The following is a 12,890-nucleotide window of genomic DNA, read 5'->3' as shown; positions in this document are numbered from 1 at the left end:
GCTAAATTGAAAAATCAATTCCAATTTAAATTATTGGAATAAAGAACTGGAGCCGGAGATAAAAAGACCTTCTTCTTGTAGATCCCATTTAATTGGAAAGTCATTTCTTCAGGGTATTCTAATGGTTCTGAGGGAAGATTGCAAAATAAAGTTGATGAGCTGGGGGGAGGGGGGGAGGTTAATGTGTGTGTGTGTGTGTGTGTGTGTGTGTGTGTGTGTGTGTGTGTGTGTGTGTGTGTGTGTGTGTGTGTGTGTGTGTGTGTGTTTTAGTCAATGATTGTGCAGGTGTGTGTGCTTGCATATCTCTACCTGTACATGTGCGTGTGTGTGTGTGTGTGTGTGTTGCCTATGTGTGTATTTGTACATTTGTGTGTGTGTGTGTGTGTGATGGCATGCATATATCTAAGTGTGTGGGTGTGTGTGTGTATGAGAGCGAGAGTGTGTTATTGTACGTCTATGTGTTTGTTTGTGTGTGTTTGAGAGAGAGAGCGGTAGAGTGCGCGTGTGTGTGTGCGTTTTTGTGTGTGTGTGTCTTTGTGTGTGTGTGTGTGTGTGGTGTGCGTTGTGCATGACCCCACTCCCCCCCCCCCCCCCCCCCCCCCCCCCACCACCAAGCCCTCCTATGTGTTTTCGTTGCTCTGCCATGCAGCGCTCATGCCTCCCTCCTTTATGACAGAGGCAGCAAATGAAGACTAATCCTGTGGGCTCAGGATGACTCCCTCACGCCCGTGGCCAGAAGCCCCATCCATCTGCTAGCCAAGGGAGTGTCTCGGGGCTCCCGGGTCAAACTAAATTAACTATCCCTCACTCACACTCCAATAATGTAATTGGCTATAACCCATGCCAGCCATCTCCCTGCTGAAGGGACATTTGAAAGAGAATTCCTTCACAAAAGTGTTGGTCAGATCACTTCTGATGAAACAATACTACAGTAAACATGTACGCAATCATAATAATGTTGCTGCTGGCAAAAACCACCGGTTTGGCAGCTTGTTTTCTCTTCGGATTGGATGTGCTTCAATAGTTAACAGGAAGTTTGTGGTAGACAACCATTAACCAATCATAACAAACTAGAGGCCCTACCTTTGAGCTAATACACGTTGACGTTTTTGAAAGAAAAGTAATTCTAGCATAATTTTAGTATTATTAATATTGTTAATATGACATTGGGCCACTAAAATAACCAACAAATATTTATAAAAACTACCCAACAAAGAGAACACTATATTATTGCAGGTAGTGACATCTCACAGATTGTGGTGTGTTTTTATCGGCTATTTATGTTATGGGCGACACCTGTCTCGAACCCCAACGCCTCACAGCCCCACCATTATCACCTTTGTGTCGCACCTCACGCTTAAAAGACCATCCACACTACTGAGGATCAGCACTTCTGCCAACAAGAGGAAAAACAGCAAGTGGATGAGTTGATACTTCACAGACTCCCAACGTTAAACCTGAACTCTGTATCTTATTTATACTTCAGCTTATTTACTCCATAAAAAATATCTTTACTTGATTTCATCCACAAGTTAGCCTGACCCCGGCCAGACCAATTCGTAAATTCGTATAAATCTGGAATCTCATGGCTAATTTTTCGATTTAATTGGGGCGTAATCTGGACGCAATCGGATTGTCCAACAACCAATAAGAGCACGAAACGTTGGACACGTCAGTGGCAGCCATCTTGGTTATCTATGAAAATGCCTCACAGACTCTCTCATAGGGCACTCTTGTGTATAGTAATTATCTCAAACCCGATAAAGGGTTGTGATTGGCCCTACAGGGACAGGTTTCTTGGAAATCGATTTCAATAGGGGGGCTAAGCGCATTGCTAGTAAAAATAAACATGAGCTTGCAGATTTGTGTGGTTCTCAAAGGCTACCCACGAGCCATTCCATCTAGGCAATTGTTCTCTATAAAAAGTCGTATTGTGTTCAACTTTTCCTTACCACCGTAGGAAATCTCAGCTTATTCTACAACAATTGTTGCTAATTTACCAGCAATATAGAACCTTTTCCAACCATTAATCGATTTAAAATTAGAGTGACTTTATTTACTAGGATTACCTGAAATCAAATGTTAGTATTCAGATTCAAATAATTGAATACCATTTTCATGAAGAATATTAACAACAAAAAACGTTATTTTCAATGTACCTTTATGTTTCTTTACAATTCACCTGAGGGAATGTGTACACCTATTTAATAAACCCTGCCTACCTAAGGAGATAGCTATAACTGTAGCTCCAGCTCAGGCCAGTAGAGGCTGCCAATGGGAAGACATACATAGTGCAGGTTTAAATCATATACTCTTGGATTCCCCCAACCCCCCCCATCCCCCTTCAACACCTTCCATATGCCCCCCGCCCTCCTTTCTTCATCTAAAGCCCAAGGTCTTCCACGGTTTCAAAGACCACTCCACGTCATCTTACATAACACGAAAAGAACGAAAAACAAACTCTCGCCCTTATCATCTGAACCCATTCCACTGTACGTCTCGTTGTCTCCTGTCTGGGTTTCCACTCCGACATTAAAACAGCACCGCTCCCCTGGATGTGTGTGTGTGGTGTGTGTGTGTGGGGGGGGGGGGGGTTGGCGGGCGTGATCCGAGTAGCAGTGTTGATGTAGGCCTATTTATCGGGCATCAAAGAGCCTTTTGTGGCGACCTGGAGAAAGGGCCGATGGAGAGTCGTGGAGGTGCTAAAGGCCACGGCGGGCTGCAAATATCACAGGAGAACAGGAAGATATGAACACGTCTGGACCCAGGGACCAGGAGAGACGACGACTAGGCAGAGTGATTAAAAAACACATTCTCCGGAGAGGGAGAGGGAGGGGGGGGAGAGAGAGAGAGAGAGAGAGAGAGAGGAAGAGAGTAGGGGAGTGAGGGAGAGGTGGAGTGTGAGAGGAAACGAGTAGGGGCGCAAGAAAGAGAGAGAGAGAGAGAGAGAGAGAGAGGGAGAGAGGAGAGAGAGAGAGAGAGAGAGAGAGAGAGAGAGAGAGAGAGAGAGAGAGAGAGAGAGAGAGAGAGAGAGAGAGAGAGAGAGAGAGAGAGAGAGAGACAGAGGAAACGAGGAGGGGAGAGAGAGAGAGAGAAATAGAGGGAGAGAAATAGAGAGAGAGTGAGAGAGAGATAGAAAGAGAGAGAGAGAGAGAGAGAGAGAGAGAGAGAGAGAGAGAGAGAGAGAGAGAGAGAGAGAGAGAGAGAGAGGAGAGAGAGAGAGAGAGAGAGGAAACAAGTAGGGGAGCGAGAGAGAGAAATAGAGAGAGAGAAATAGAGAGAGAGAGAGCGAGAGAGAGAGAGAGACAGAGAGGGTGAGGGAGAGGGAGAGAGAGAGAGAGAGAAAGGGAGGAGAGAGAGAGAGAGAGAGAGAGAGAGAGAGAGAGAGAGAGAGAGAGAGAGAGAGAGAGAGAGAGAGAGAGAGAGAGAGGGAGAGAGAGAGAGAGAGAGAAGGGGAGAGAGAGAGAGAAGGGGAGAGAGTGCTCAGCTCCATTTCCGCCTAAGAAGCGTAAAGTTAAAAGGTGGCCCCTGTACAAATGAAACTCAATTTCACGCCACATTATCCCTCCCTGTTCTCTTTCCTGGCTTTCATTTTCATTAAGACCAGAGACAATCATAAATTAATAATTACTGCCGAATGTCTAAGCGCAGTCGGCTCTCCTGTAGCTCTCCCTGAGCCACCATGGTCCTCCATGTTCACGCTTGCAAAATGTTAATTTAGGTAATGTGGCTGGCCCTTGTCAGATAAAAACTGTTTTGTACTTCCGCTAATACATAATGGTCTATCTGATTAGGTGACATTAGGCTCAATTTTTCTGCAAATCAGGAGCAACCTTCCTAATGCCTCTCCACAGACTCATGGCACCAAGTGATCAAGTGACATGGGCCTGTTTGTGGTGTGTGTGTGTGTGTGGGTGTGGTGTTGTGTGTGGGTGTTGTGTGTGGTGGTGTGTGTGTTGTGTGTGTGGGTGTGTGTGTGGTGTTTGACTGCGTGTTCGTGTGTTTGTGTGTGTGTGGTGTGCGTGCGTGTGCCCATGTGTGGTGTGTTGTGTGTGTGTGTGTTACTGCTTTAAGCTTACGACCTGCTCCCTGATCATCGCCATGATAAAGGAATTAGGATGCTTGTGGTTGTGGGTGTCAATAATGGATGTAGCACAGTATATTAGCCCCGCCAAAATAAAAGCTCCTTTTTTCCTCAAGTGAAACTTTTTTAAAAAGGCTTTTGAGGTTTTTTTAAGCGATGGTTGATCCGATGCGCTGCCAATGTCACACTCATCTTGTGCTTATCTTCAGCCTGCCGAGCGAGCGCAAGGCAACGCTGCAAATGAGCAACTGAGTGTTAAGTTCAGGGAAAAGAGCAGCGTGGAAACAATGATGATGATGATGATGATGATGATGGTGTGTGATGATCATCTTCGTCTCTGGATGATGTCTTTCATGAGCATGTCTGAATGAGAAGTCAAGCAAGGAAACACACACATATTGTTTACGTATGAAAAAACATATGTATATATAGATATATATTTATGTGTGTGCTTTGGATAGGCAAATCTGTGGTTCTGCTTCACACCACAATGTGCTACAGTGCAACGCGCGGCTAACTTGTGTTTGGTATTTTGAGTTTGTGTGCCCCCTGGTCATATTTAAATACCGAATTACATTTTTATTACAAAATGTGGACTGATGGGAAACATGGAGCTCCAGGCGAACAGCTTTCCCCTTCAGCTAGCGGTGCAGAACAATGACATAGATGAAACGAATATAATAATAAATATAAAATAAATAAATAAGTACGCTATTAAATACACCGGAATAGCTCACAAAGACCTGTGAATAACACCCATCATTCACACATGGTCAGTCGTTCTATATGTGTGAATCCCTCCCTTCAACAAGTGACAAGGGTTCAGTCGTTTCGATGATTGAATTGATCAAATTGAGAAGTCTCAAGCTATTTTCTTACCGTTTAGCGAGTCGGGGTTTGCTTGGTTACGAAGCTGAACCTCGATGAAACAGTATTGGCATTCACTTAGTGACCTTCTGCGCCTTGTTTTTCTGTACAAGGAGCATTAAAATGATAACCTATTGTTTTGTTTTTTTCTTAAGGGAAGACAAGCTCAGAATGTTTCATACCTTGGATTTTTACAATGGCGTGTTGAATAATGCATCAATCAGTCAATTATTCATCTGTGTGCCCCGTGTGACGGCAGCGCTTTAAAAAGCCGTCCGGGCGGGAATAGCCACAGCATTGCTGTGTAAACACATTTCACTCAGAATTGCTTACTACGGAACATGTATCTGGACCACGTCGATTCTAGTTTGGTTTCGCTGCATGTTTTATACAACAGGCTCGCTGTACCTGTCACCAGAGTGACACCATGTTGACCGAGGTTACTCAGTCGCCCAATCAGTAACTAATACAAACACAGCAGGCCAAATGGGGGTCTGTATCACTAGCGTCCGTGGCAATAGACACTGTTAGAATGTCTAAGTCTGTACCTCTATGTATATCAAAGTGCAAGATCTCAGATATGCAACTCAAATGTTTGCTAGATATTGTTGATAAACTATGTTAAAACTGAATTTGAATAATTTGATGAATAAATCACTCACACCATGCCACTTTAAAGCATAAAGGTAAATTGGATCATGGAGCAAATTAAATTGGATAGCAAACACACACACACACACACACACACACACACACACACACACACACACACACACACACACACATGCATGCACGCACACACACATACTGAAAAAGGTCTAACCAAGCTATGCTTATATTGTAATTGCCACTCACCTTGTTTATGCTTAATAATAAAAGATCACTTTTCAAAGACGTATTTGTAATGTTCAACATGTCTGCACGGATCAGACTACTAAAATACTTCTGATCAAACGGGGTCAGTTGTAACCGTTACATGCCCCATAACAGATTTATAGACATAAAAAACGAAAAAAAAGGTTTTAAACGCAATAAACTCCACATAATGAACACATTGTTTATCATCAACAATAACTTTATTTGAATTTGTAGTACAATGAGGAGATGATTTCAGAAGCTATATAAGTTATCAGTGACAAGTTGACAATAGACCTACTCCATTAAAAAAAATTCAAACAAAACAAATAAACAAAAACAATAAGGGAACAAATACATTTCGAACAAGGAACACGTTTCCTGTCCCGCTTTTAAAACACAACAGGTCATAGCCGATGTTTAAAAAGAGCCAAGTCATCGGCCACATGTCTAGAGAGTATATTATACACAAGTGCCTGAGCACTGCAACTGGCATAGAAAACTGTCTTCAGGGAAAGTCACAAGCAAATGATTATTCATGATTGACTTTTTTCTTCTTTTTTTTTTCTCATTAACAATGCATGAATACACCCATTCCAAGAAAAAAGTCCATCTCTGTTTGTGTAGGTCAAAGAGAGGGGAACGGAAAAAGGAGATAAAATGGCAATTAGTCGTGTAAAAGTTGTGCCATGACTGATTGTTTTTGCTTCTTGAGGTGATACATAGTTATTAATATACTGGGTTTTATTTTTAAAAAAGGGCCTCGTCAGGCATTCGTTTTTGAGAATGGTTAAGGAGAAACAAAATGTACACACAGTGAAATTAAAGGAACATTATCTCTGTTACAAAGATTACAGTACTATTGACAGCAAAAAATCTTTATTGGAAAGTGAAACTTTAGATTATGTTTTCAAAATGATCTGGGCTTGAGTGAGTAAACCCTTGTATTTGTTCAGCACAATATAGGATTTATTAAATATCATAATTCCAGGACAAACATTTACATGCCTGCATGCTTTCTCACCAAAATGGCAGCTATTTGAAAGAATGATGGCTCAGAAATAGAACAAAAAACAAACTATAAGTTTATATAAATGGTGGTATTGTTTGCCTAATAGCTCTAACCGCATACACAACACCTCTTAACTTTATATACACACACCTTTCAATCCACTCGGTTCTCGATAGGGTTTTTATGTCCCTGTCAATATGGTCAGCTTGTATATATTTACAACAATGGTAGAAAGGAAACTTGATTGTATTTTCATCTAATTTAGAAAACATTAAAATCAATCCTCTGTCTTTTTTCTCTCAACCAAACACGGAAAGATTCACATTTTTTTCGTCTTTTTACGCAAGATTCGTCCCCACGGTTGTTACTTCTCGTCGTGTGAAAATTCAATTTGAAATACGAACTCAAACTTGAGTGTCAACTTGTTTTCAAAGCTTTTCTCGCTGGTTGAGATACAGTATAAAAACATCTTCAGTGCTGTGAATTAATGTGTTAATAATCACCAACAGTGTACCGATGGTACATTATTCTGTGCTCAATAGTTTTCTTTTCTTTTTTAATCCTTCAGTTAAAGCCCATCGACTGTGCCAAACATTTCTTAATGAGTTTACCTTATGTTGGCCTTTTTGAAAAAAGAAAAAAAAATCGTATTGTACATTCAGACACAAGCTGACATTCCAGCATCGGGCTGGACACATTACTTCCATTGGACTCCATAAGACCGTCTCGATTCCCAACCGTTCTTTTTGTTTTAACCAGCCTGCTTACGGGCTCTTCAGAATCTTCATAGGTTTCTTTCTTCTCCTTTTTTCTCTTCCTCCTCCTTTCATCCTATCCTCGGGCCCTCCTTCCTTATCAGTACATCACTGTGGTCTTCAGGAACAGTCTTCCATCTGCAGAGAAGGAGGACAAACACACACACACACAACACACACAACGCACACACACACACACACACACACACACACACACACACACACACACACACACAGACAGGCACACACAGGAGCCAAGGATTAGCCAACAGCCACCATCTTGCTGACGCAAACGCACAAATCTCCGCACGGGATTGGTGATGAACCATAACTTATGAGAACCAGGGAAATTGTGCCCTGTAGTCTCTCATTTTGAGTTGCATTACTGTTTTATTATGCAGCAATATAACATTGTTTTTAAAACAGCCGAATATTGTGAGCAAACGGCAACAGTAAAGTAGGATATACGACCGACAATATCGCTGTGCATGTTGACATAGACTTTTTCCTGTAGCGGGAGAATTGGCGTGGCGCTAAAACGGGGAGCTAATTTACGATGTCTGGCGGGCTTTGGTAGGCAGGCCGTTCTCAAGCTGCTGTTTGCTGTTCCGCTACGTGTCAGTGCCCAGCCGGCACGTCGGTGTTATCCCATTCAAATAAGAGCACGCACACGTTGTTCCATCACCTGCGCGCTTGACGTCAACCACAACATTGTCAGGCGAACCGGGATAACACCGGCCTTGTGCGATGCGGAGTGTCGACCGCATGTCTTTTGACTGCACACCGGGTTTGGTACATTTCCACTGATATGCCTATTTGAGCATAATACCGCACTCAGGATGTCAAGTACCCTGGAAGTGACATTTCCCTGACTGTAGGGGAGGAAAAACAAAACAAAACGTAGACACACACAGACACACATGAACACAACAGCCCCAGATATTCCCCCCTCGCGTGCGATCTCCAGACACCTGCAACCTAACGAGCTTTTGCAGATTTTCCAAAGAACACTTCTTCTCTGAGTGCGTGTGTTAGTGTGCGTGTGTGTGTGTGTGTGTGTCTGTGCATGTGTGTGTGTCTATGTGTTTGTATGTGGGTCTGTGTGTATTCATGTGTGTGTGTGTGAGTGTGTGTGTGTGCATCTGCGTGTGTCTGTGTGTGTTTGTGTGTGTGTTTTGTGAGTGTTTGTGTGTGTCTGAGTTTGTGTGTGTGTGCGTGCATCTGTGTATGTGTGTGTTTGCATCTGTGTGTCTGTGTGAGTATGTGTGTGCATCTGTGTGTGTGTGAGTGCATGGCTGCACGAGCAGCAGCAGCAGCAGTCGCATCGTAGCAACGCTGAGCCGGTGAAAGCATCTGTTAGCACGCAGCTCCGCCACGCGCTTGACGTTTATTGCTCTCGCATTTCCTCCAATTGCGCCGCCCGAGAAATGCTACATTGCTCGCGCCCCTTAAAGTAGGCCCTGCTTCTCTCTGGCGGCGTAGCTAAATAATTCAACGTCAATGGGCAAAAGATACACATACAGAAGAAAAGGGAATAAAGTAGTGACAGTCGCGTTCAGTGGAAAGAGAAAAAAAAAGAGAAACGGCGCGATGATGTGGTTGGGGGGGTTGAACATGACGCGGCGAGGCAGTGAGGGGGGGGGGGGGGGGGGGGGGCATCGCGGGCTGAATGATACCTCCTGAGACGTCAGCAGTCCGCGGAGACGTGTAAGACACACCCACTTTAGAATGTCTTACAGCTCGTTTGCATAAAGTCAGCAAACACGAGGCGTGGGGCAGACAGCACACAAGGTGCGTCATTAACATCCGTTTCCTCCGTTGGAAAACATTTTCAAAAGCAGTGACGTGAAATAAAACACACCAAAACGCCACTTGAGCTTTTGTGAACGTGCGCAGCTGGTGTGAGTGTTTTTATTTTTCTCTCTTTTTTTCCAGATGAAAACAATATGAGGCCTCACTGTTTGATCAATGTTTTATCAATAGGTTTGATAGCTTTAATCTCGCCTGTGGTTTATGTGTTGTTGTCACACAGGGCCAGAACAAAAGGGTTGTTGACATGTGTGGCGTATGTGTGAGGGGAGGGGTGTGTGTGTGTGTGTGTGTGTGTGTGTGTGTGTGTGTCGGGGTGTGTGTGTGTGGTGTGTGTGGGGGGGGTGGGGGGTACGTTGGTGTTGGGGGCTACAAACACACACAGGCTAATTACTCGACACTGCAGCGCGTCTCCCAGGCATTGCACTCTTCGGTCAGCCCTCTCTCCGGCACCGTGTTGTGTGCATGGCTAAAAATAAAATGAAGCCAGGGAGGTGGTGGTGCTGGTGGAGGTGGTGCCGGTTGGAGGTGGAGGCGGAGAGGGGATTGAAAAGTGCAAAGGCTGCGAGTTGGCGTCCGCGGTAAAAATAAATAAACGCAACAACTTGATACGTAGACACATCTTCAGGCTGTCATGGCGAAGACGGATCTGATATTCACCTGCCCCGTGCGCGCGCAGCTCCTCTCCTCTGTGTGATCGGCCTCACAGGGAGAGCTGTTTATACGGCTGTTAATGAAAGCGAGAGCGTTTTGATGGCCTGCCACCTGGTGATATTTAATACGTTGTCCAGAGGAAGAAGTGCGATGTCGTCACATTGTTGTATGCTCGGGCTGGGATGGAGTCGGCGTGGGGGGCTCATTAGATAACCTTGTCCGATTAACACCGCTACACACAAAAGACACACACACACACACACACACACACACACGCAGGGAATCGGTGTGCAGTATTATTGCAAATGTTAAAACATGTGCTTTACTCACTTAAATATGTAAAAAAGGTGATGTATTGACACGTTGTTTTATGAAAGAACGCCTCATTAAGGAATATGTTAAAATTTGAGTGTATTTATATTCAAATCAAGATGAAAAGTTCATTAAAGAGGATAAATATTTCATTAGATGCTAAATAAAACAAAGGGAATTTTTTGGCTTCTCTCAGCACAAAATTCCTTTGAAAGATTAATTAATACATGTAAATTATGCAAATTATGCTCATGCAAATATTTTATGAAGACAATTAAGGAATCATAATTACAGTCTTTTTGCTTCAGTGACATTCATTCATTTAATTTTAATTTCACTTCAACTATTTGGATGTTTAATCTTGCCACAAAGAACTTTATCTCTCTGCGCACAGGATCGTGTAAACTTGCCGAACACACGGGTGTCGGGGAAGCGGGCGGGAACCGTCGGAGATACTAGGGGAAGATATTCAGGGGTGCACCGTTGCCAGGCAGTGCTGGCAAGGTACAGTCCCAGTAGTTTCCCTGACTGTGAACACAACGATGCTTCCCCTCTTGGACCCGATTCAAAACACTGCAAAAGCAATTAATAAACACAGACTGTGTTAATATCGCAGAATTAGGGACGTGTGACTAAAGACAAATAGAAATAATTAGTTCTCTTAAAATGATGCCCTCATTATTTTTTCTTCGTCCTCTTCTTTCTTCTTCTTCTTCGTCCCCTCGTTCCCCCAGCCTGGGTTTGGAGTTGAGCATAAAGCACACGTTTCTCTCCGCTTCCGTGCCAGTGAGAGCCCCCCTCCCCCTACACTCATTTTTGCTTGTGTAATTCATCAACATCATTTTTTTCTGCCATTGGAGGTTAATTATACTGCAAGACTTGCAGAGCAGAGAAGGGGGGACATGGACGGCAGACAAATGCTTCTCTAATTGAACCGAACCACAGCATAAAAGTGTGGGGCCTGTTGGTTTGGTTTCCCCCTTGCAACCTTAACACTCTTTCCACAAACAAACACTTTTAATATAAATCAACATGTGAGAAAATATCGAAACACAAAATAATGTGATGATATGCCCTCGAACCACATCATAGTTCCCTTTTCCGAGAATACCATGAACAAGGAAGTCTGCGTTCTGCTTCTGAGGTTGAGAACAGTCTACAGAGGAGCATGGCTCCTGTTTCGCAGGTCCGCAGTGAGCAGACGCAACCCCTAATGGCCGCACCCACAGGATATATAGAGACAGGGCGTCATGATGAAAGAGTGGAAAAAGCCGAGAAGCCATTCAATTTGGTACAATTATACTACAAAGCGATGAGTCCCTCCGTATTACTGTGAAATATTAGAGATTGGAATAGCTAAATATACTAATTTGGTATGAAATAGGGGGGCTATAATTGTGCGGTATCTACAGGGTTATCTTTGTGTCTGAATGAGGACATATGGCTTTCTTTTTCCGGGGAACATCAAACCGTTTCAGATCCCTCCAGTGACTGAATGACATTTAATTAAGGAGGAGTCATCACTTCTTTAAGTATAATTTGCCCGATTCTTTTTCTTTGCTGCCCTTTTAACTAAAATATCACTTCAAGCATACCAATCAAACAATTAAGAGGAACCGTGATCCTAACATATTGGCCACAGTCAAAGACCACAAATACATTTTCCCTTTGCCGATTACACTTTAGGGACGTGCTAGTGTGTGTGTGTGTGTGTGTGTGTATGTGCGCAAGCGCGCATGTGTGTGTATGGTTTTAATATCTTTCTCTTCCTCTCCCAGCGATAAGGACAGTTGCAAGCGGATTCCGCTGAGGCGAATAAGCGGAAGACATTGTGGTAATAATGAGGACATTCAACCTCTGTGCGGTGTCTTGCATCTGGGTAAACACAGATAGCGCGCACGCGTCTGCAGAGGTTATCGCCACAGCCAACGCATCTCCTCCCCAAACACATACTGCACCCCCAAGGCTAACAAACAAGTAAACCATTAAAAATGTACAAGGCTTATTCATAAAATGGATTGATTTGTTCCCTTTATAGCTACCGAAGGGGGCATCCTCACGCTTTATTTTTTTTATTCCTTTTTTTTTCCCCGTCTTTGCTCTTTTATGACTCATTAATGCTTCTTGAGCTGTAAACAAAAGATCAGCGTTGCTCTTTTGTCGGCGTCGCAGACCACGGCGCTCCTCTGTCGTCTCACGCTTTGTGTTTCTTTCCCCAGTCTCGGCTAGCCCTTTGCGTCGGTTTACGCGGCCGCGACGCGCGACGCGATCCCCCCAGCGGTAGGGTATAGGGGCCGGTGAACAAATGGAAAAAATAGAAGGAGAAAAGAATCACTGTGGCTAATGAAAACATTTGTAAAAGAATGATATTTTGTCTGCACAAAACCAATGATCTTGACCCAGTGCTTTGGCCCAGATGGTGAGATGTGTGCATGAACAGCAGGCACTGACACACTAATGCTCATTTAGTGTATGTGCACGTGTGTGTGAGCGTGGGTGTTAGAGAGAGAGTGTGTATGTATGTGTGCGCGTCTGTCTGTGC

The 12,890-nt window shown here is 43.7% G+C and overlaps 1 protein-coding gene across 1 annotated transcript in view; it reads right to left on the bottom strand.

Annotated features, from left to right (window-relative positions):
* Positions 1–6,008: 6,008 nt before the first annotated feature.
* dachd (dachshund d) overlaps positions 6,009–12,890 on the bottom strand; it is a 29,757-nt gene continuing 22,875 nt past the window's right edge. Inside the window, exon 6 of the mRNA XM_030342867.1 lies at positions 6,009–7,711. Coding sequence (XP_030198727.1) covers positions 7,674–7,711 — 38 coding nt within the window. The 3' untranslated portion in view covers positions 6,009–7,673. The remainder of the gene's footprint in view (positions 7,712–12,890) is intronic.

This window comes from Gadus morhua, chromosome 20 (assembly GCF_902167405.1).
Source record: "Gadus morhua chromosome 20, gadMor3.0, whole genome shotgun sequence".
Taxonomy (NCBI): Eukaryota; Metazoa; Chordata; class Actinopteri; order Gadiformes; family Gadidae; genus Gadus; species Gadus morhua.
Note: the sequence above shows the minus strand (reverse complement) of the source record. Positions and strands in the feature narration are given on the sequence as shown.